Source organism: Uranotaenia lowii, chromosome 2 (assembly GCF_029784155.1).
Source record: "Uranotaenia lowii strain MFRU-FL chromosome 2, ASM2978415v1, whole genome shotgun sequence".
NCBI lineage: Eukaryota > Metazoa > Arthropoda > Insecta > Diptera > Culicidae > Uranotaenia > Uranotaenia lowii.
This window is the reverse complement of record NC_073692.1, coordinates 270,898,164-270,920,658: the sequence shown is the minus strand read 5'-3', so window position 1 is coordinate 270,920,658 and position 22,495 is coordinate 270,898,164. Positions and strand designations below refer to the sequence as shown.

Below are 22,495 nucleotides of genomic sequence, written 5' to 3'. Positions count from 1 at the left end.
GACAAAATTTACAAAATTTACAAAATTACAAAATTTACAAAATTTACAAAATTTACAAAATTTACAAAATTTACAAAATTTACAAAATTTACAAAATTTACAAAATTTACAAAATTTACAAAATTTACAAAATTTACAAAATTTACAAAATTTACAAAATTTACAAAATTTACAAAATTTACAAAATTTACAAAATTTACAAAATTTACAAAATTTACAAAATTTACAAAATTTACAAAATTTACAAAATTTACAAAATTTACAAAATTTACAAAATTTACAAAATTTACAAAATTTACAAAATTTACAAAATTTACAAAATTTACAAAATTTACAAAATTTACAAAATTTACAAAATTTACAAAATTTACAAAATTTACAAAATTTACAAAATTTACAAAATTTACAAAATTTACAAAATTTACAAAATTTACAAAATTTACAAAATTTACAAAATTTACAAAATTTACAAAATTTACAAAATTTACAAAATTTACAAAATTTACAAAATTTACAAAATTTACAAAATTTACAAAATTTACAAAATTTACAAAATTTACAAAATTTACAAAATTTACAAAATTTACAAAATTTACAAAATTTACAAAATTTACAAAATTTACAAAATTTACAAAATTTACAAAATTTACAAAATTTACAAAATTTACAAAATTTACAAAATTTACAAAATTTACAAAATTTACAAAATTTACAAAATTTACAAAATTTACAAAATTTACAAAATTTACAAAATTTACAAAATTTACAAAATTTACAAAATTTACAAAATTTACAAAATTTACAAAATTTACAAAATTTACAAAATTTACAAAATTTACAAAATTTACAAAATTTACAAAATTTACAAAATTTACAAAATTTACAAAATTTACAAAATTTACAAAATTTACAAAATTTACAAAATTTACAAAATTTACAAAATTTACAAAATTTACAAAATTTACAAAATTTACAAAATTTACAAAATTTACAAAATTTACAAAATTTACAAAATTTACAAAATTTACAAAATTTACAAAATTTACAAAATTTACAAAATTTACAAAATTTACAAAATTTACAAAATTTACAAAATTTACAAAATTTACAAAATTTACAAAATTTACAAAATTTACAAAATTTACAAAATTTACAAAATTTACAAAATTTACAAAATTTACAAAATTTACAAAATTTACAAAATTTACAAAATTTACAAAATTTACAAAATTTACAAAATTTACAAAATTTACAAAATTTACAAAATTTACAAAATTTACAAAATTTACAAAATTTACAAAATTTACAAAATTTACAAAATTTACAAAATTTACAAAATTTACAAAATTTACAAAATTTACAAAATTTACAAAATTTACAAAATTTACAAAATTTACAAAATTTACAAAATTTACAAAATTTACAAAATTTACAAAATTTACAAAATTTACAAAATTTACAAAATTTACAAAATTTACAAAATTTACAAAATTTACAAAATTTACAAAATTTACAAAATTTATAAAATTTTTAAAATTGACAAAATTGACAAAATTGACAAAATAATAGAATTGACAAAATTGACAAAAATGATAAAATAGACATAATTGACAAAATGACAAAATTGAAAATATTGACATTTCAAAGTTGTCAAAATGTTTAATATCTATAGTTAATTCGATAGATTATTGTAATCTACGTTGAAGCATCGTATTTAAGTCTAGCAGTTGTAAATTTACTTAATTTTTTTCCATTTATTCGCTTCTTTTACTTGAGAGGTTGAATTATTTGAAATACATGGTTAGGCATCTTTTTTTTTAAATTATACTCTTCATTTTTAGACCTCTTCTCTTTTATAAATATAAGATCATACAAGATATCCCAGAATTCAATCATTCAAAATTTTCAATTAGTTTACAATTATGTTATTATTTATGTGAAAATTATAATTATTTCAAAATACCTTCATCCTATAAAAAAAATTTGAATCCTAATTTCTTAAATTCATTTAGGATTTATTTACTACGTTCGAAATACTTTAATCATTACTCAGAATTTATAAATCTATCATTTATTTATTATTTTGGGTCATGTGTATCCAAATATAATTTTTAAACTGTAAAAAAGGCTACAATCCACTGTTAAGTGTATTAAATCGGGTTTTTGGTAAAAGAATCTGGAGTTTTCAAACACAAAAAAGGATTGTTAGAGTTAACTTGAAAAAGAAAATTAAAAATGCAATATATAATATCACAGAACTCGAACAATTTCAAACGATTTTGGCACACATTCAAGTTCTGATGTGTTTTGATTCTAAGTAGTAAAATGTTAGTAAAATGTTCATCGTTTCAATAATTAAAAATTTAAAAAATTAACAAACTAAAATGACAAAACTCGAACAATTTTCGAAGAACTTTTGTTATCGATTAACATAAGTGTTATGACAGGATGAGATGATTTGAAGAGTTTTAGCTTTTGATAATATTAGATGATATGTACTGTTTTTTAACGTGTGACTCACACGGGTGGATCTGCTAGTGGACTGATAGTTTCCGGACTGGCAAGCGATGTGCGAACAGCGCACAGAGATACACGTGTCTGAAGAGAGCCTTCTCTTCAGTAGACACGGCAGACTGGATCGGTAGTATTGGTCTGGACGCGGGAAGACTAAACTCTTGGTTTGGTTCTGACAAGAACCGGGATTGCGTCACCAATCACTACCGGAGATCCAAGCAGTGGAACAGAGCAGAGAATCAAACTCCAAGACGAGAAAGGCAGGAACACCAATAAAATTTCCTTCTTTTTCTCTTGTAACATTTATTTCTCTTCACTTCTCTATTCACGCACAACTTATTTACACTGCTTACAAAACGGAACTAACTCAAGGCGCATTGAGAATGCGCCCTTAAATAGGCTGTCACGCAAGCACAGGACCACGTGCTTGCGCCAGATGGAAACGCCTAGAACCTGCTAGGCGCGTCGCGCATATTCTTGCTTTCAGCGAGAGCAGCCTTCTCGCTCTCTCGATGCGGTACTCTCGCGTCTGTGTGGCACTCTTCTCCTCTCGTGAGTGCTCCGGGCGTCGTTGCTGGACATCGGCGTCGCGTGTTGGGAATCGCTCGCTGCTGCTGGGAGCTTTCGTAGCGAACATACTCCCCCCGTTGGAATTCCATTCCAACTCATTTCATGCTCTCCACGCTGCGGCGAAGAATCACTGCTGGGGCTGCAGGTGGATGCATGCGCAGATCTACGGGGGGGGGGGGGGGGGGGGGGGTTGATGGGGGTGATCACCCCCCCCAAGCGGAAAAAATCATCATTAAAATGGTCATAAATTTAAAAAATTTAGATGAAATATAACTTTTTCATGTGCCAAAATATCTTAACGTTGACATTACCAGTTTTACGCGTGCATAAGAATTCAATGGTTGCTTAAAAATATGCTTGAATTGAGTATGCGCATGCATAACTTCGTGTTGGCTTCGGGCGTGCGAAAAGGATAAAGCTTGCACCTCACTCTTCAAGGAATTTCCTTAAGCAAGACAGCAGATTTTTTTTTATTACCGATATCCAGAGTTGTTTTAAGCGCCAGTACCATAAACGTCGGTTGAATGATTTCTTGAAAGGGCCTGGAAGAAGCCAACATTTATTTTCTAGTTGATCATAAAGTGATTTCTGATTTATGCATGTTTACCATACTTGATAGTTTTCTTAAAAAATTTTTTATCGTGTCCGCAGATGAAAATTTTCAATAATTGTTCTATTTTTGGCTAGAAATATTCGTGACATAATTCTGACTTTTGGTGGTGGTGAATTTTGGTGGTTATATTTCCTTTTCTTATCCATATATGCACGTGGACAAGTGTGCGTAAGAACTGTCAAAAAACTCTATAGTTGATATTATTTCCAGATGTAGCAACCGAAAATCTGATCGATCAAACTTTGCAGACATCCGGATCTGCTACCGTTAGTATCTGCTTTCAGAAACATGCATGCCACCGAAGATTATAAGGGGAACCATAAAAGCATGAAAATATTTTCAAGTTCAAGTTCTGACCTCCAGAATGATCAGACGTTCGCATCTACTGCAGACCCATTAGTCTATGAAATAGATATAGGTGCTGTTTTAAAGGCTCATCCTAAACCTTAACTACTCAACTATTGATGATATCACAAAGCTTAACGTTTTAACTAGACACTGGTTACCTCCATCACAATTTTCGTTTCCTTACTCCGAGTATTTGAAAAGTCGAAGTGCTGAAAAAGAAAAACGATACGCAAGTGTAAAGCATTGGGAAACATTCAAAAATTGGCTAGTTTTTTTTTTGCAAAACTGAGCAAATTTTTTTTTGTCAAATCTGTCCGCGCTTTGTAGTCAACCTTACTGGTGGAGTTAATAAAACTGTTCAATTGTTAAATCTTGTTACTAAGCCACTGACTTGTTTTTCAAAACTCTCTGAAAAAAAAGCTGTAAGTATTCGATAAGATATAAAGAGACGAATCTATTCAGCAAACCTCTTTAAAGGAATTAAATATAATGATTAGCAATCTATTTTTTTTTGTCTAGATACTTGCTTATTTGTGTTTTAAATGTTTATTTGTTTTAGATTTTTTTTTGATTGACATCTTCAAATTGATATTTTAATGGAACTTCAAGAGAAAAATATGTAAAATTATTGAATAAATACTCTGACGGGTTTCGATAAGCACTGAAGCAGCATACGGTTTAAAATTGGAACTCAAAAGAGAAAATTTTCGATTAAATATAATTGAAACTTGTGTAAATGGCTTTTTACCCGAATACTGTAATAGTCAGAATTAATAAGACGTAGTTTTAACCATAAAACCAGAGATGCTCGTTGGAGTAAGTTGAAATCATACACACCGATTTATTTCTGACTGAAAATAAATAAAGTACGATTTTCAAAATTAAATTGCTTATGGGTTTCTAATCTGATTAATATAAACAAAAGGTCATTCCATATCCCCAACTTGATAAATTAACGTAAATTCAACTTCAAACCAGTGAAAAAAAACATTTGTCTGCTTTTTGCCTAAAACTAAGCCAGCCACAAACAGACGTACAGAATTCTTTGCACAATTTTTTTTTAAATTGTCTTTAACATTATTCACATAATGCTGAATTCTCTTCATCTTTATCACCAACATTTTTCCTGTCACAGTTTTTATTTTTCCCAATCACTCAAAAAATTTTGGCCATATTTTTTGAAAATTTACTAAATCACCCCCCCTAAAAGCAATCTCTAGATCCGCGCCTGGGTGGATGGCGAGCTCTTGCCATCTTGGAAGGAAGGAACGCCTCGGGACATGATATCCGCCGGATTGTGTGCTGTGTTAATGTAGCCCGATTGGTAATCATCGGCAAGTAGAACGATTTCAGCCACTCGATTTCGAAAACACACTTCTAGACGTTCCAAGGCATTCTTCAACCAAGCCAACACCATTTGGCTATAGGACCATAGCTTGACAACCTCAATTTTTAGCTTCAGCGTTAGGATGACCTTTTTCGCCAATTTAACCAATAGTTGAACAGCCCACAGTTCTAATTTTGGAACAGTGCCTTCTTCGAACAGTGCTACTTTCGATTTACTACATAGGAGATGTGCTATTGATCCCTCCCTTCCAATGCACACTGGTACAGAACATCAATCTAGCGGAACTAAATTAATAGAGCCCAGGGATGAAAAGATAGACATTTGGTGTCTTCGACAACATTGCATAGTTTTACAAGGCGCATACTTTGAAATAAAATACAAAGTCGAGGGGTCCACCAATAGCAAGATAAAAATGCTAACTTTTTTGTTAAGCATTTTAGAGCTTTGGATTCTTCTACAAAGTTGTTTATCTTAACAAAATACATAACTTTGCTGAACAAGTCAAAGTTCTACAATTTCATTCTAAGGAGTTACAATGAAATTAAGAAAAATACCTTGAAAAAACAGTTTTTTAAATCTGAAACGTTGTAGGTAAGACAAAACAATTTTCAGTCTTCGAAACAAAGTTGTAAAATGTTAAGTTCTACAATCGCTTAGTACATTATGATGTGTTTTGAAATTGCTGAAGCGCTGCAGAAAGCATTTAATAATATATTAACGATTTTCAAAGCAAAGTGGTTCGAATTGCGCAAATTTTCGCACCATCAGCCAATGTGGATTTTATTTTTGGTATTAAGAGGAATCATTTCCATATAAAACTAGCGTGGAACTCGGTGGAACTCGAAGCAATTTTAAGATTGAAAATCTAGTATTTTGTTCACAAATATCACTTTTTTTAGACACTTTATTAGTTTCTTAGTTTCTTTGATGCAATTTACTTGCATAATTTGAGAAAAGAAATAATTAGATGATTTAACCGGTTTTCCGTTTCAAATTTATCAATAGAATCTGTTCTAGGGTAAATGTACCTAAGACAACGGCTTAAGGAAGCTGTTTTCATTTATTCAATAGAAATGCCTTCCATGTTGATTTGAAACTGATATTTATTCATTGAACTATATTTCGAATACTGTTTTATGAAACTATGTAGGAAATAGATCAATCAATTACGTACTTTCGAGTCAATTTATGATTTATTTTTCTCATTCAAGTTCCTCCATTGTCGTACCAGGTCCCTAATTCCGTCGTACAAGGAGACCGGAATTGTCTCAATTTATTCCACCCTCTTCAGAAATACATTTAAAATTTTGCGGTTGCGGTTCATGCAATTAGCATCAGCTTACATCGAACGGATCAACCGCACAGGATAACAGCAGAAGTTCTCTCGAGTAACCAGTCGCAATAAGCTATGAAACTAGGATAGCTTTATTCTAAACAGGTCTACCATTGCTTGGCTAATGCATCTGCAGGCAGCAAAGTACTATACCCTCTATTCAATTCTACCGAAATTGTCTCAAGCTATTCCTCCCTCATGAGGGATAGATTTGAAATTTTGCGGTTGCGGTTCATACAAATGCGATTATTTACTTCGCACGGATCAACCGCGCAGGATAACTGCAAAGTTCAAATGAGATCTAAGTCGCAATAAAATGGACTTGCCAAGAAATCCCAAGGTAGCGTTTTTGTAGCTAGGTACCATTACTTGGCTAAGGCAATTGCAGGCAGCACAATATTAGACCTTACAAATTGAATCCACCCTGCAAATGTATTTTGTACCAACACACTCTCCTACGGACAAGGCTGCCATGATCCAGGATTTGTCTGTAAAATAAGATTTTATAACATTCATACAGACACTAAACACAAATTACAATGCACAAATTTACACAGAAACTGCACATATTTAAAGAACATCAATATTTTTAATAGAAATATATGTTTTTCTACGTAATGAGACTGAATAGTAAGACATTTGAGGAGAGGCAGAATCACATTTGCGTTTTGTCAATATGTGTATTCTTAAACGTGTGGGAACCCTGGCGAAGGATATCGAAACAAAGCAAAACCGAGTTGATGCGTGTAATGCGCATTAGACTGGTTCAGCTCATCTATTCGAGTTTTTTTTACGAGCCATAAAAGTTTTTGCAAAAATGTTTTTTTTTTTCGGAAATTGACGCTTCGTTATTCTAACATTTTGTTGTTTGGGTTCAATTTTTTGGGAAATGACGTAGAGTAATCCAACTGAAATTGAACTTTTAGACTTTTTTCATTCGAATTGTAATATGTCAAAAACGACAAAACATCTTTTGATGAAAATTCACTGAGAATTTAGAAAAATGCAGCAAACATGAGTCAAGTATTAAAACTTATATGGTAGAAATCAGAATATAAGCGAGTTTGATTTCGTTGAATTTTGAACGACTATATGTACAAAAAATTATATCTACCGATTTTTCATCCAAACTTGTATTGTGATCCAAACCAGAGACTCATGAACTCTTATTTCAAAGTTAAAATGATCCATTCATCCAAATGCTCTTGACATTTTGACCTTCAACGGGAATTTTTTGCATCGTTTTTCCATGCATCGTAAAGATTCAATAAAAATCGAGGTTTTCGGTACAGGAAATGAAATTTTTCCTCGAGTTGATCCCCATTTAGAGAATTTCTGAAAACTGGAGAAGTTTTAGTTTTAGTTTTCAAGGATCTCTCAGTGACCATTCTGTAGAGCAAAGCGTTTGGTCGTATGTGAGATATTGCAGTTTGAATGCAAGAAGTTTAAAAAGTATAATTTTCAAATAATTGATGTATCTCATGTTTCAAACATTTGAGAAAGGTTTAGTGTCATCAGATACCACGTGGACAGAAAAATGAGATTTTTGACCCCCTACCCCCACCCCCCCCCCCTCCGTGGACAAGCGTGGACATTTGGCAAACCCCTACCCCCTCTCCCCGGATGTCCACGTGGACAGAATTGAATTTTTTTTAAATCTAATTTGACAGTTAGAAAATACCACTTTTTGCCTTTTTGATATTGAAATGGATGATTTAAAAAAAAAAGAGTTCATCATTTCCTGATACCTATAAAATAATTTTATAAATTTTAAATTTCTAAATCTAAATCATATGTATTTATAACTCGCTTTCAAGTAGCTACTTATTGTTCAAACTTATACTGGAAAGCTTTGAAATATTAAGATATTGATTTAAAAATCTTAATAAATATTCACATTTAGAAAATATTTGAAAATTAAGTTTGTCCACGTGGACATGACCCAAACCCCTACCTCCTCTTCGTGGACAAGCGTGGACATTTCCATACCTCCCTACCCCTCCCTAAGTTGTCCACGTGGTATGTGAATGGCCCTTACTTGGAAATCCATTATGTTCATTCTCTATGAGTGCGACTGTGTTTAGCAAAAAATAGTAAAAATGAACCGGTCTAATTCCAATTCTTGAAAAACGGTTTCCTATTCCCGTCGCAAAATTACGACGAATTATGGGGCCTGAGCGAATCGATTTCAATCGAATATTGACAAATTTATATTGTTCAGATTAGTTTGAAATCATTTTTCTAATTTTATTTCAACACTTTTCTGTCGAATTTTATGATTTTGATCGTTATATGCATTGACAGGAAGCGATAAAACAAAGAAACACGTTGGGAGGATCACTAAGTTCGTTTTACAATATGGCGGAGTGCGTCGATAATTGAATTCACTTCGCGATTTCAATATCAAATAAATTAAGAAATAGTTTAAAAAGTGACAAATTTGTGATAGAAAATAAATTCACAAGCTTAAGTTTATCATGTGAAGTAGCCAATTAAAGTGGAAAGTGATTTTTCGGCTCTAAAACATGCATTCTCGAATTGCGACGAATCAGAGGGATACGACGGAGGAGGGTACATCTACCCTAGTACATCATTATATAAATGATATCTGTACCAACACGTGAAAATGATTTAATTCCAAAAGTAAACTAGCTTTCAGCTTTCAGTAGCTGGTGGCAGGCCAATTTTGGCGCTATTTAACGATAAAAACACTTTTGAGATAATAAGTTTTCGTTGGATTACAAACTCAATTTGAGTAAAGGATTTATGACCATTTTGAAACCAGAGCTGACAACACGTTGATATACACCATTTATTCCTGACCGAAGAAAATGTTGTAAAAACAAGTGTCTGAAAAAGTGATATTTGTGAACAAAATACTAGATTTTCAATCTTAAAACTGCTTCGAGTTCCACCGAGTTCCACGCTAGTTTTATATGGAAATGATTCCTCTCAATACCAAAAATAAAATCCACATTGGCTGATGGTGCGAAAATTTGCGCAATTCGAACCACTTTGCTTTGAAAATCGTTAATATATTACACTAAATGCTTTCTGCAGCGCTTCAGCAATTTCAAAATACATCATAATGTACTAAGCGATTGTAGAACTTAACATTTTACAACTTTGTTTCGAAGACTGAAAATTGTTTTGTCTTACCTACAACGTTTCAGATTTAAAAAACTGTTTTTTCAAGGTATTTTTCTTAATTTCATTGTAACTCCTTAGAATGAAATTGTAGAACTTTGACTTGTTCAGCAAAGTTATGTATTTTGTTAAGATAAACAACTTTGTAGAAGAAACCAAAGCTCTAAAATGCTTAACAAAAAAGTTAGTATTTTTATCTTGCTATTGGTGGACCCCTCGACTTTGTATTTTATTTCAAAGTATGCGCCTTGTAAAACTATGCAATGTTGTCGAAGACACCAAATGTCTATCTTTTCATCCCTGGGCGCTATTAATTTAGTTCCGCTAGATTGATGTTCTGTACCAGTGTGCAATGCTGCGGAGATAAACACAAGCACCATACGCATGTTTCGAGGCATCAGCGAATCCATGTATCTCCATTGTTTTGGTCTCGGGAGCTACGACACATCTTGGAACCTCGAGCTTGCCAAGCTGAGTTAACCACTTTTGGAACTCCTCCCATCGATGCAGCAAGTCGCTCTTCACCGGATCATCCCAACCAATGTTAGCGGCCCACAGCGACTGCATGATCATCTTCGCTTCTACGCTTACCGGTGACACAAGGCCCGATAAGTCAAACAACCTTGCTGTTTGGGATAGCACCTTTCGTTTTGTTGGCTGGGAATCATCCTTCGTTTGTTCAGGAGACTTGTGGAACAGAAACAAGTCTCTTTTCGGGTCCCACAGGAGTCCTAAGGCTTTGATAACTTCATTGGCACAGGAGTCTTGAATTGGCACCAAGATCTCTCGGTCAGCGTCTGGAATTCCTTCAAGCACATCTTCGGAGTTCGAACACCACTTCCGTATGGGGAATCCTCCTTTCAACATCAGTGTCTCTTGGTGACGGCTTAACTTCTTGGTCGAATCCACCGTCTCTGAACCAGACAACCTGTCATCCATGTACGAATCGTTCAGGGAAAATGCTGTAGCCTTGGCTGTCCCGTCAAACACAACACGGAGATTCGTACTGCAGCTGGATGGCTTCAAGATACAGTGATGCGATAAGATATATGCTTGGAGACCAGGTGGATCGTCATCCTCTTTTACTTCACGGCAGTGGCCCAGTGTTTGATATTCCCTCAGGTCGGGATTCTGCAAAAGGTTTTTCTCCATAATGAGGTTTCGTTTCGATGGTAGAGATCTGGAGCCTTCTAAATGGCTCACTGATTCACAAAATGGCAGTTGAACTACAAATCGTCCATCTTCGTTGCGACGATAGGTTCGTTGGAAGTGTTCTTCGAAGCGTTCTTCCTCAGTTGTAACCGTCTCTGGTTCAGTTAACTCCTCCTGGTGGAAAAAGCGTTTGAGGCAGACCTCCAAACTGTCAACCACAGCAAAGTTAGCGCATAGTGCACCACCTCCGTCGTCCTCTTCGTAAGAACCAGTAACGACCCATCCAAATTGAGTCTCTAGCAAGATTGGCAGTTTTTCGGCGAGGTGCATCTTTCTTCGCAACATAATGGCATGGAAATATTCAGCACCAATCAGCATCTCAACATCGTTGGGTTCGTTAAATCTCGGGTCAGCCAGCACCATACCGGCTGTTAAATGCCAAGTATCAACATTGACCTTGGTGGAAGGTATAGTTCCCGTCACTCGTGGTGTGACAAGACAGTCCACAATGGCGTCAAAATCGTTGTAGTTCGAAGACATTCGGACTGCAACTCGATGACGTATCTGGGATCGAGTTCCCCCTACGCCGACCACAGGCATATTCGTCGGGTACTTGGGTAGGTTCAGCTTCCGCACCAAGGATTCCGTCAGCAGATTGACCTGCGAGCCAGAGTCCAATAAGGCTCGCACCTTATGAACTTGACCTCCTTTCGATTGAAGATTAACCAATGCAGTCATCAGGAAGATCTGCTTCCTAGGCTGGCGATTAACGCTGGAACACGATGCGTTGACTGGTCGCTCTGTTACGCCAAGCCTCTGTCGCCCCTCGACTGATTTTGATGGTTCATCTCGAAGAAAATGAAGAAGAGTGTGATGCCTTCCAAAACACTTTCCACAAACACCTTTGCTGGGACAATTAATCATTTGATGCCCATTCTGAAGACAGTTGTAGCACAGCTTCATCTCTCTGAGCTTTCTCCACCGCTTCTGAACATTAATTCCTACGAATATTGGGCATTTGTCATTTTTATGCTGGCCGTTACAGAAATCGCATGCATTTTCCGATGTTGCTATTGCTGCATGCGATGATTTCGAGACTCCTCCTTTGAACGGTGCAAACTTTGAAGTCTTGGACGTTCCAGCTGTTGTGGCGGTCTCGCAGCGCTCCAATATCACAACTCGCTGTCTCAGGAACTTGATCATGTCATCATATTGCGGTAGCTCCGTTTGATCAAATGAGGCTTCCCACAGCTCACGGGTTTGATCATCCAGTGCACGTGCCAGCAATGTCACCACGAACATTAGCGACATACCAGTCAGAGGTTGGTCTAGCTTGACTAGGTTATCGATGTGTCGAGTACACTCGTCCACCAGATTCCGCAGTTCTTTGGAACTTTTCCTTTGAACCTTCGTCATGTTCAGGAGGCCCAGAATGTGGCTTTCCAATATGAGACGCTTGTTCCCAAATCGTTGCTCCAATATTTCCCACGCTCGCTCGTAGTGGTTGTTTTGTAGCGTCTCAATGTCTATAACCCCTGCAGCTTCACCTTTGAGCGAATTTTCCAGATGGTATAGCTTAACAGCATCTGAATCATTAGTTCGCTCCATAAGGTCCTGGAACATGGCCTTGAAGCGTGGCCATGCTTCATAGCGACCATCAAATGTGGGTAACGGTGCACGGTAGGATTGTGTGTTAACTATCACTTGACCTGCCAGAGGCATCGGGGCGACAACGGGGTTGGCTGGGGTTCGCTGATTGTCCTTTTGCAGCACATCCATCAGGATCTCAATCTTTATTGAGGCCTCGTTGTAGGCTTCTTCAAACTCAATAAATTTTTCCTCCTGTGCCTCGGCATCTTCGGGTACGGCTTCAATGATGGCATTATGAATCTCGTTGTATTCATCGTATATCGCTTGAAGGTCTGGCATGAACCCTCAGAGCTGGCAAGGAAAGTGTTCCTTCATCCGATTCCAGAATATTCAGTAATCGGGTCACTTTTGCCTTGACCCGGCCACGTCGGAGGCTGAGCTTCGAAATTTCTTCGGGCCTTTCCATTTTCTGGTTGGGAGTACGAGGCAGCATCTCCGTAAGCGCAGACTCCTTTCCAAACAATCACGAATGTGTTCTATGTTCGTTACAGTAGAACAGGTAAGCATTCGCCGGCGCATGATATCAAACGTATACTAATCGGCGACCGCGACGAAAACCGTAACAAAAACTTTCGCACCGCGACGTGGTTCTCTCCAACGACGGCGGGTAAATCGCGAATGTCACGTTGTCCGAGCCACGTGACACGCTCAGTTCGCGTTGTCAGCCACGCGAAACGCTTCTTCACCAGTCCCGATCCGGCTCGAAGGACCAAATGTTTTTTTAACGTGTGACTCACACGGGGTGGATCTGCTAGTGGACTGATTGTTTCCGGACTGGCAAGCGATGTGCGAACAGCGCACCAAGATACACGTGTCTGAAGGGAGCCTTCTCCTCACTAGACACAGCTGACTGGATCGGTAGTATTGGTCTGGACGCGGTAAGACTAAACTCTTGGTTTGGTTCTAACAAGAACCGGGCTTGCGTCACCAATCACCAAGACGAGAAAGGCAGGAACACCAATAAAAATATCCAGCTTTGTTTCTTGTCACGTTTATTTCTCTTCACTTCTCTATTCACGCACAACTTATTTACACTGCTTACAAAACGGAACTAACTCAAGGCGCATTGAGAATGCGCCCTTAAATAGGCTGTCACGCAAGCACAGGACCACGTGCTTGCGCCAGATGGAAACGCCTAGAACCTGCTAGGCGCGTCGCGCATATTCTTGCTTTCAGCGAGAGCAGCCTTCTCGCTCTCTCGATGCGGTACTCTCGCGTCTGTGTGGCACTCTTCTCCTCTCGTGAGTGCTCCGGGCGTCGTTGCTGGACATCGGCGTCGCGTGTTGGGAATCGCTCGCTGCTGCTGGGAGCTTTCGTAGCGAACACAAGGTTTTTGTAAAAACTTAATATTATATTGTATGAAATCATTCAATGCATTTCGAATTTCATGATCGCTGGCGTGGCTAAGTAGAACTAGTTCCACATCGCCAATGGTTGCTACTCGGTGATTGATCGAGGCCATCAATTTTGTACAAGGGCCAAAAGAATGCAGCTTGGGATTAGCAACTTATTCTCAATGCACAAAACTCATGCTCTCTTTTTAAAAAATGATCAATAACGGCGCCGGCCACGTCCTAGTAGTCAAAGAGGGATGAAGGAAGGATGGTTAATAAGATACTTTTTAGGATCAACCATAAATCTGTTATTCCAGTTTTCTTCAAAAGCTTGTTTTGAAAAATTCTGAAACAACGATAAGTCAGCGTCACCAGCTATAGAAACCGTCTATACGTCTGCGATTCTATATTCAAGTATCAAAGGAAGGGTAGTTTTAGTAAGAGAGAGGTTTGGATCAGGAGCCATTCTTGGAAAATGGTGCGATCTTTGGTGGACCTACACCTCCTATGCTCCTAGACATTTCCTAAGGAAACTCCTAATATTTAATATCTACGAGGTGTTTTTGATTAAAAACTTTAAAAAGAATTAGGAATAGTCAAATTGAATAGTTTCTTCCCTATCATTTTGTTCTGATATGCTAAAATTTTTTTTTTAATATCAAGATCCTCAAGGGTACAATAATATATAAGATTTTATAAAGGCGATTCTGATAACTTGTGTTTTAGTATCGATAAAAACTGCAATGTTGAATAATTTAATTTGAATATTATAAGCAAAATTTTGAAATCTATGATCAAATTATTTTATTAAAAGAAAATGAGACTCTTAAAAAAATTTGAAAAGTTATAGCATGTTTTCTTTTTCAAAACTTTACCACAAATGGGTCTCGTTGTTATCCTAATCACGAGAAGCGAAAGTTAGTATTTTGAATACGTTGTATCTTTCGTTATTCAAACTAAATTTTCATAGGCTCCCATTTTTTGTAAAATTTTAGGTCTATAAGATTACGGAAGTTTATCATAAAAACTATAAAAAATAAAGAAGCTAAACAAAACTTCTTATGCATATGCATAATGCATTTTTCCCGTGAGCAACTGAATCATTCTTGAGAACATGTAATCAAATAGAAATGGGTGGGTACTTACAGTACCGTTCATAATTGTACAGAAATTGGAAACACGCACACTGTCACTTCGACTTTGAACTTCCATAACTTTTTACTCTGATGATATTTTTTTATCAAATTTTCTGCGTTATAAAGATCAACTATCACACTATTCTATCACAAAATTTGAGCTTTCTGGAGTTTGTGTGGCCTGAGATACAGTAATTCTACGAAAATAGGACATTTTGGACTTTTACCATTCAAACTGCAATATCTCATAAGCTACGCTACATTTTTTTTGTTGTTTTTTTTATTGAAATTTTGCAGAGTGGTTGTTGAAATATAAAGCTAGCATGTCTGGAGTTTTTGAAAAGTTCTATTGATGAGATCAAAAGTTACGCGAAGTGCAATATTTCAGGCATGAACCTTGAAATGCGATTTCTATAGAACTTTGGACGATTCATGAGAACAATATCGATTCCTCCACCAATCAGACAAAAAAAGTCTGGCAAAAGCAATGAAGAAAAGAAAAAATGAAATAAATGATCCATTTGTGTTTTGAAATCAGAATCTCGCGATATTGTTGTGATTTTTCGTCTGGAATAGATTTACTGGTTGTTAAACAGAGAATATGATTTTCCTATGGAAACATTCGTCCAAAATTCTATAGAAATCGCATATCTAGATCCATGCCTGAAATATTGCACCTCGCGTAACTTTTGATCTCATCGATAGAACTTTTCGAAAACTTCAGACATGCTAGCTTTATATTTCAACAATCACTCTGCAAAATTTCAATAAAAAATGTAGCGTAGTTTCAGAGATATTGCAGTTTGAATGAGAAAAGTCCAAAAAGTCCGATTTTCATAGAATTACTGTTTCTCAGGCCACACAAACTCCAGAAAGCTCAAATTTTGTGATATAATAGTGTGATAACTGATCTATCTAACGCAAAAAATTGGTCAAAAAATATCATCAGAGTAAAAAGTTATGGAAGTTCAAAGTCGAAGTGACAGTGCGCTTGCTTCCAATTTCTATACAATTATGAACGGTACTGTAGCTTTGAATCTTCTCGACTGGCGAATTTTACAAATCTGATGCTTTCTCCCTCATCTGAAGTGTCCAGTCTAGGGTATTCCGGGTAATATATTCTGCTGCGAGCTTGGCGTAATTCAAACGGATTGTTACATTACCGGCCATTGAGTGCAATCTTCCAAGGTTAAACAGGAACTTTGCGTTGTTCATTAACACTGAAATTTTGGGTATTCACTTCGACCGCTTCACCAATTTGATGATCTTGGTTGCATTAACTAATTTCGCCAGGGATTTAATAGGTTCTTCAAGTATTGAACCAACTTCAAATAATTTTTCGAAGTGCATTTTTTTCACGTCTTGTCACAACAAAGGATTGCTTCGATCTCTCACTTTTTGATCCGAACACCCTTTTTTTGATTTTCAATCAAACTTTTTTAATTCTGAAAAGCACCTGTTATTTGTTTAACAACTATTTCATTAGGTTTTGTCTTGTTAGGACATATTTTTTCAGGTGTTAATTCGCTCAAATTTCGTTGAAGTTTTAAGGTGATAAAAAAAAATGTTCGATTAATGATTGTTCTAAAAAAAAGTCAAAATAACAAAATTAGATTTTTGGTAGTTCCCATTTGTCGAACAACATATTTATATAGTTGAAAATGTATGTCGACAGAGTTGGCAGACTGGCATTGGATAATTTAGCTGTTGTAATCGATTTCGATGTTTACTCTTGAATCTGCTAACTCAGAAGACCTCAATTTAGCGCCAAAAGAACTGAGTTACATGTCTTGCTATACAAAATTTATCATCGAAAGTTGAAATTGAAACGATTGTAAATCTTTTCGAAAATTACTGACTTTTTGCCGAGCATTAGAAAAACGTTACAGCGAATTTCAGTCTTCCTCCCCTAGGACCGAACCTATGATCGTGTTGTGTAGTCTTACGATTAGTGAGCAATAAATTAAGTTCGCAGCAACCTCCAAACAGACAACATCGGTCTAATTAATTCCTCTCGGTCGACTCGATACTTTGAGTCTTTTTAACAAAAATTTGTTTTGTTTGATGGTTCCTAGCCTTCATTTGCTAACATTGAAAAACATAGAGTTTCATAGTCAGAAATTTTGAAATCATGGACGGCACTGACAGTAATATCACTGTTGGTGAATATTAAGTCTATTTATTTTTGAATAGTACACGTGTACTGCGTGTAAACTGTCTGTTTCTGATTCAGAGCAAACAAGTCTGTTATCAGTTTTAAGTTGTGAGGTACAACTGTTGTAAATGTTATGAATGGCTAGAACTTTTATAAATGGATACATTAACAAACACAAAATTTCACTTCTAGGATTAGTAAGAATTTATAATAAACTTAAAATGTTTCAAACATTTTTTTTTACAACATACAATAACATGGCATAATTGATTATTTCGTTTTTCGTTTTCGCATCGGATAGAACACTTGCTGCAGTTACAAATTGGTTCGGTATTTGCATTAATCGATCCAGCCATTTGATCGATACAATCCACCGTCGGAACAAATGATTCCCATTCTTCAAACAGCGTAATTAATTAAAATAAATTAATTCGGTAGCATACGAGGGGACATCGCTTGTGTACAACTTCTGTTTTCGTACATTTCAACATATTCGGCGATTCGCCTCGTCGTCGTTTGCAGTAATTCACTGAGCAAATAAAAAAGCATGCCCGAAAACGTGGAACCCCAATAAAAAAAAGTGCCAAATGTTCAACGTGTGCCTTTTTTATCTGATTATGCATTCGATCGGCGCCTCCTCTTTGCCATCGCGCGCTTGTTACTATAGTATTTCCGTCCAGCAGCATCCAGCGCCCTTGATGGGATGCTGAATTGACTTTTGAGTATCTTCTTATAGCTGGCGAAAATTGCACTCTCAGCGTGGTGCATCTTCGTTACCGGTTCGAGTCTACCTCGGCATCAGCGAAAAAAACCAAAAACTCGAAAAACATACAAACCCAATAAAAATGTCCGCTTCAGGCATCATCACATCGAGCATTAACCGGGAGGATTCACCAGCCAAATTTACACTATAAACGGTAATGAGTTTTGGCTGCACAAAATTCCCCAGAAGACGTAACATTGAATATCAGCTTATTCTTGGCCTTGTCTTGTGTCCTAAAGACGGCGATGGCGCGAATCCACAAAGTGCGTACAGGACAAAATTAAGAAATTGAGCAAATTTATTACCTACTGCCCGCGTCCATTGACAGTAACGGTTTGTTGCCATGTGGCGTAGCAACGTTTTTACGAACGTAACTCTTAAGTGATAGCCAGTGCCTTATATGGGCTTGATGGAGGATTTTCGAATTATCACGGCGTTGACATAATGTGATCAGTACTTGTCAGAATTACCGTACTGCCGTTATTCGGTGGTTAAGCGAGATGGGCGAATATTAGCTAAGGGCCTTATACATGTTTTCTCATTTTTTTCCCTGCACAAAAGACTTGGTTTCAACTGTATCAAAAGATACGTATCTACTATATTGGTAAAAAATGTCGTGTCTTATTTTTTGCTAGCTTTAAAATTTGCTCGAAATTTCCTTCCACAACCTCAATACATTCCTTCACTCAGTAATTTATTGTTTTTCAACGCCCAAAAGACATACCCCTGTTAAGCAGCTACGAACTTATGGTCTTCGATAAAGTTGTTCAGCGGAAGATTTCCTTTAGAGAATTTGTAAATTGGCACAGAAACCATTAGCAGGCACGGTTTCACAGAAGAAACCAAAATTATATTGATTTTTCAGTACAAAATATTGAATTTTCCATGCCAACCTAAAAGTTTAAATTTACTCATGTAATTAAATTGACTCATTTCATTGATGAATCTACGCCTCACCGTCTCGTGCAAAATGCATTGATCATGAATGATAAATGAAAAAAAAAATGCCCTCGAACAGAAATCGAACTCGATTCTACTGATTACCTCTCCGACACCTTACCAATAGGCCAAATCGTCAGATGATACAAGTAAGGCTGTAGCTCTATTATTCAGTTGACTTCATCGAGTTGAATTCGCTGCTAGATTCCCGGCAGAAAACGTTCATCTTGCCATGATTGATTGTGCTCTGTTCGCCTCAGGTCAAAAATTATGCTCAAAAAGTGCTCAAAAATTATAATATTTTCGTCACTTGAGAACCTAGCTGGTTATTATTTAATATTTCTGTAAAGATGAAAAGGATATTTATTTTTTGGTGAAAAATTAATACTATAGGTAGTACAAAACAAATCCTCATGAAAATTTGTTTAAGAAAATACGTACTTTTGTCGAAAAAAGGAGTGCTTATTATGCCCTGGGTGCTCTTATCTCCCCTCCCTTATCTCCCCTTAGTATCATAAAATCAAGTGAATAGTCGAAAAATATTAAAGTTATTTATTTCCATTTGCAGAAAACAGCAACAAAAATGTCAAGTCTGAGTGGAAAATTAGTAGTAGTTTTTCAAGTCGGATCATTTATTTGGATCCAATAAATTGATTAGAAAAATCTGTTATTTCTCCTGTTTTTATTTCAAAAATAAATTGGTTTGATTCACAAAGTTTATTGATAGTTGAAATGCCGAAATTCCACCTGTAAATCCTCTTCACTAAAAGATATAAACCGCCTGAGCATTCATTTAAAATTCACTTTGCTGCTAACTCAAAATTCACTTCGCCGCTCACTTGAATTCACTTGACGGTCACTTAAAATTCACATGAATTGACGAATGGCCAAAATTTACTCCAATCGTCACTTACATTTTAAGTGGAAATTATTTTCAGTGCAGATAATGGTCTGACCATGATGAATCCATTATGGTGGTCTCACTTTGGCAAAAAGTAGACGAGGGTTGGATGCGGTGGAGGGGGTGAAATGCAGCCAAAATGGGATGCCAGGTGCTCTGATTAGTTTGTAAAACGGGGAGTTTTGCCATTCATCAAGATATTGCTCCTAAGAGATCAAGATCAAGATTTTTGCAAATAAATTCTTCCGGCTGAGTTCCGGGCTGGATAGCAAAGCTGGAAGAAATTGGACCAATAGACGATTTTTTCATCTTTGGTCTACGATAAGCTTGTGCACTTTTTTTTCAAAAATTTTCTGATATTTTACCTCAGATGGAGTGAAGTAGGCCTTGGTGCAATAAGCAGCGAAAAAATTTTTCTCCTGCCAAAATTCTTAAAATTTATTTAATGTGTTGTGATAAATTGTGTAAAAGGTAGATCGTGTAGAAATCAATATACATCACTAGCAACCTGCTATCGATCAGTTCTGACCATTTTATCAACGTTCCGGATTTGTGATAATCTCTAGAAGAAGATAGAGGAGAGGTTACGGCTCCCCAACTTCTGTCCGACAGAAGCTCTGCCATTCAAAGATGTCTAAGTATTTACGGAACATATTTTTTATCAAAAGCTAAGTATTTTAAATCTTTTTAAATCCTTTTCAATCTAATAATATTTATAATAAACATAACTAGACGCATTGGAGGAATAATCACATTCGCGTTACGTATCTGCTTGCGTGTTTTACCCATCATCAGCCGTAACTTTTTTTCTTATTAGCTGCTGAAAAATTGATCTTCTTAACTTTTTTTTGCTACTGACGATTGGAAAAGAAATGGGAGAATAGTTTTAAATAAATATAAAGTATTTCACTTAGCGATTTGTGAAATATATAAAAAAAACAGCTGACAAAATTATTTTCATCAATTTAAATTTGATTGAAGTCGGAATGAAGTTCATTCCTAGCGCGCCTTTCCTTAAGCCCCGTTTTTAGTTGAAGTGAAAATAAACGTGAAATAATCTTATTTTGTCAATAAAAAAAACCCAAAAACGCGATACAACAAGCAAGTCTAACATGGTGGAATCGATGGGGAATGATTGAAAGATGAAATTCCAGCCGGAATCGTTCCATAAAACCTTCTACAACTGTTTTTATTTCGATTTCCCCGGTTTTCCCCGCGGAAATTTCATAATGGGGGGAATCGGAATAAAAAAAAGTTCTTTAAGGTTTAAAGGAACGAGTCCGGCTGGAATTTCAACTTTCAACCATTCCCAATCGATTCCGCCATGTTACAAAATCTAGTTTAGTTGCGTTGTTGAGTTATTCAGGGTGGCCAGCGAACCGGGAAAACCGTGAAAACCGGGAAAAAACCGGGAATTGAAAATGGGACCGGGAAAACCGGGAAAAAACCTGGAATCTCAAATCAAAACCGGGAAAATTAGTTATCGAGTATTTTTTCCCATATAAAAATCCAACATATCCTAAAATACATTCAATTCATCATGACGAAACTTTTTCTCAGAAACTTTGTAAACCATTCGGGAAGAGCGGGAAAATGTCGGGATATTCATGAGTAAAAATCGCCGGGAAAAGTTGAGAATATCATTAAAAAAATTATTTTTAATCAAAGGGCATACATTTGTCTAGAAAAGATTCGTCGTAGAAAAATTTCTCGACCATAAACTATTTCTTAGCTTTCGCTTATTATGCACTACAATGAATGTAAAAAAATTGTTTAAATTATATAAACTTTTCACAATTGTGGAGATTTAATACGTTAAATCATGGTAGTTAATTTCTAAAGCGTAAATATTTAAAAAATCTCAATGCTTCGATTTTATAGTTCTGATGTGAATTGGTGAAATCAGACAGTTTTCGATCGAATTCACAACTCGAAAACTAACATTTAAGCTCAACATCTAACTTATAACTGGAATTATATACACTAGTCCAAAATTGAATCTGCATCAGGAGCTCTTTTTTCAGAAAAACACGTGTGCTGAAACGAAATTCGGAAAAGTTATAAGAAATCTAACAAACACTTTTAAACTGGAAGAGTTATTTTGAAGAGTTCGACAAAACTTCGAACTTATTTGGTGAAATATAAATCGATTGTTAATAGAACTTTAAAAGAAAGATAAGAACATAGTTATTCAACCTTACTCGGACAACTAATTTTCTGCTATTTTTTACAAAGATCTTATGATTAGTGGGTTTTTTTTTAAATAAAGTGAACTATGAGATTTTTTTTGAGTTGGGAAAAACTATGAGAACATATTTAAGTTTGATAGACAATATGCATTAAAATTTGCACTCAAAACAAAAAGCAATAAGAAACAAGAATTTTTAGAGTCCCTATATAGTAAATTTTGGTCGCTGTTAAACTTAACATACTCATGCCTTTTTATGAACTAATAGGATTTCGGAAAATAATTTTTGTGGTTCATCGTAACACTAGTCAAAAGTGTCTCCCAATCAATTCCTTAAACCCCTCTCCCAACCAAAATTGTTTTGCTAGGATGCAGAGGTAACCTCGGTCCTAAAGCACAAAATA

The 22,495-nt window shown here is 35.4% G+C and overlaps 1 protein-coding gene across 1 annotated transcript; it reads right to left on the bottom strand.

Annotated features, from left to right (window-relative positions):
- Positions 1-5,261: 5,261 nt before the first annotated feature.
- LOC129742636 (uncharacterized) lies at positions 5,262-12,954 on the bottom strand. The gene is made up of 2 exons (XM_055734564.1): positions 10,217-12,954; positions 5,262-5,607 (listed from the first exon to the last, which is right to left on the bottom strand). The coding sequence occupies exons 1-2, from the start codon at positions 12,952-12,954 to the stop codon at positions 5,262-5,264; spliced, it is 3,084 nt and encodes a 1,027-aa protein (XP_055590539.1).
- Positions 12,955-22,495: the final 9,541 nt, after the last annotated feature.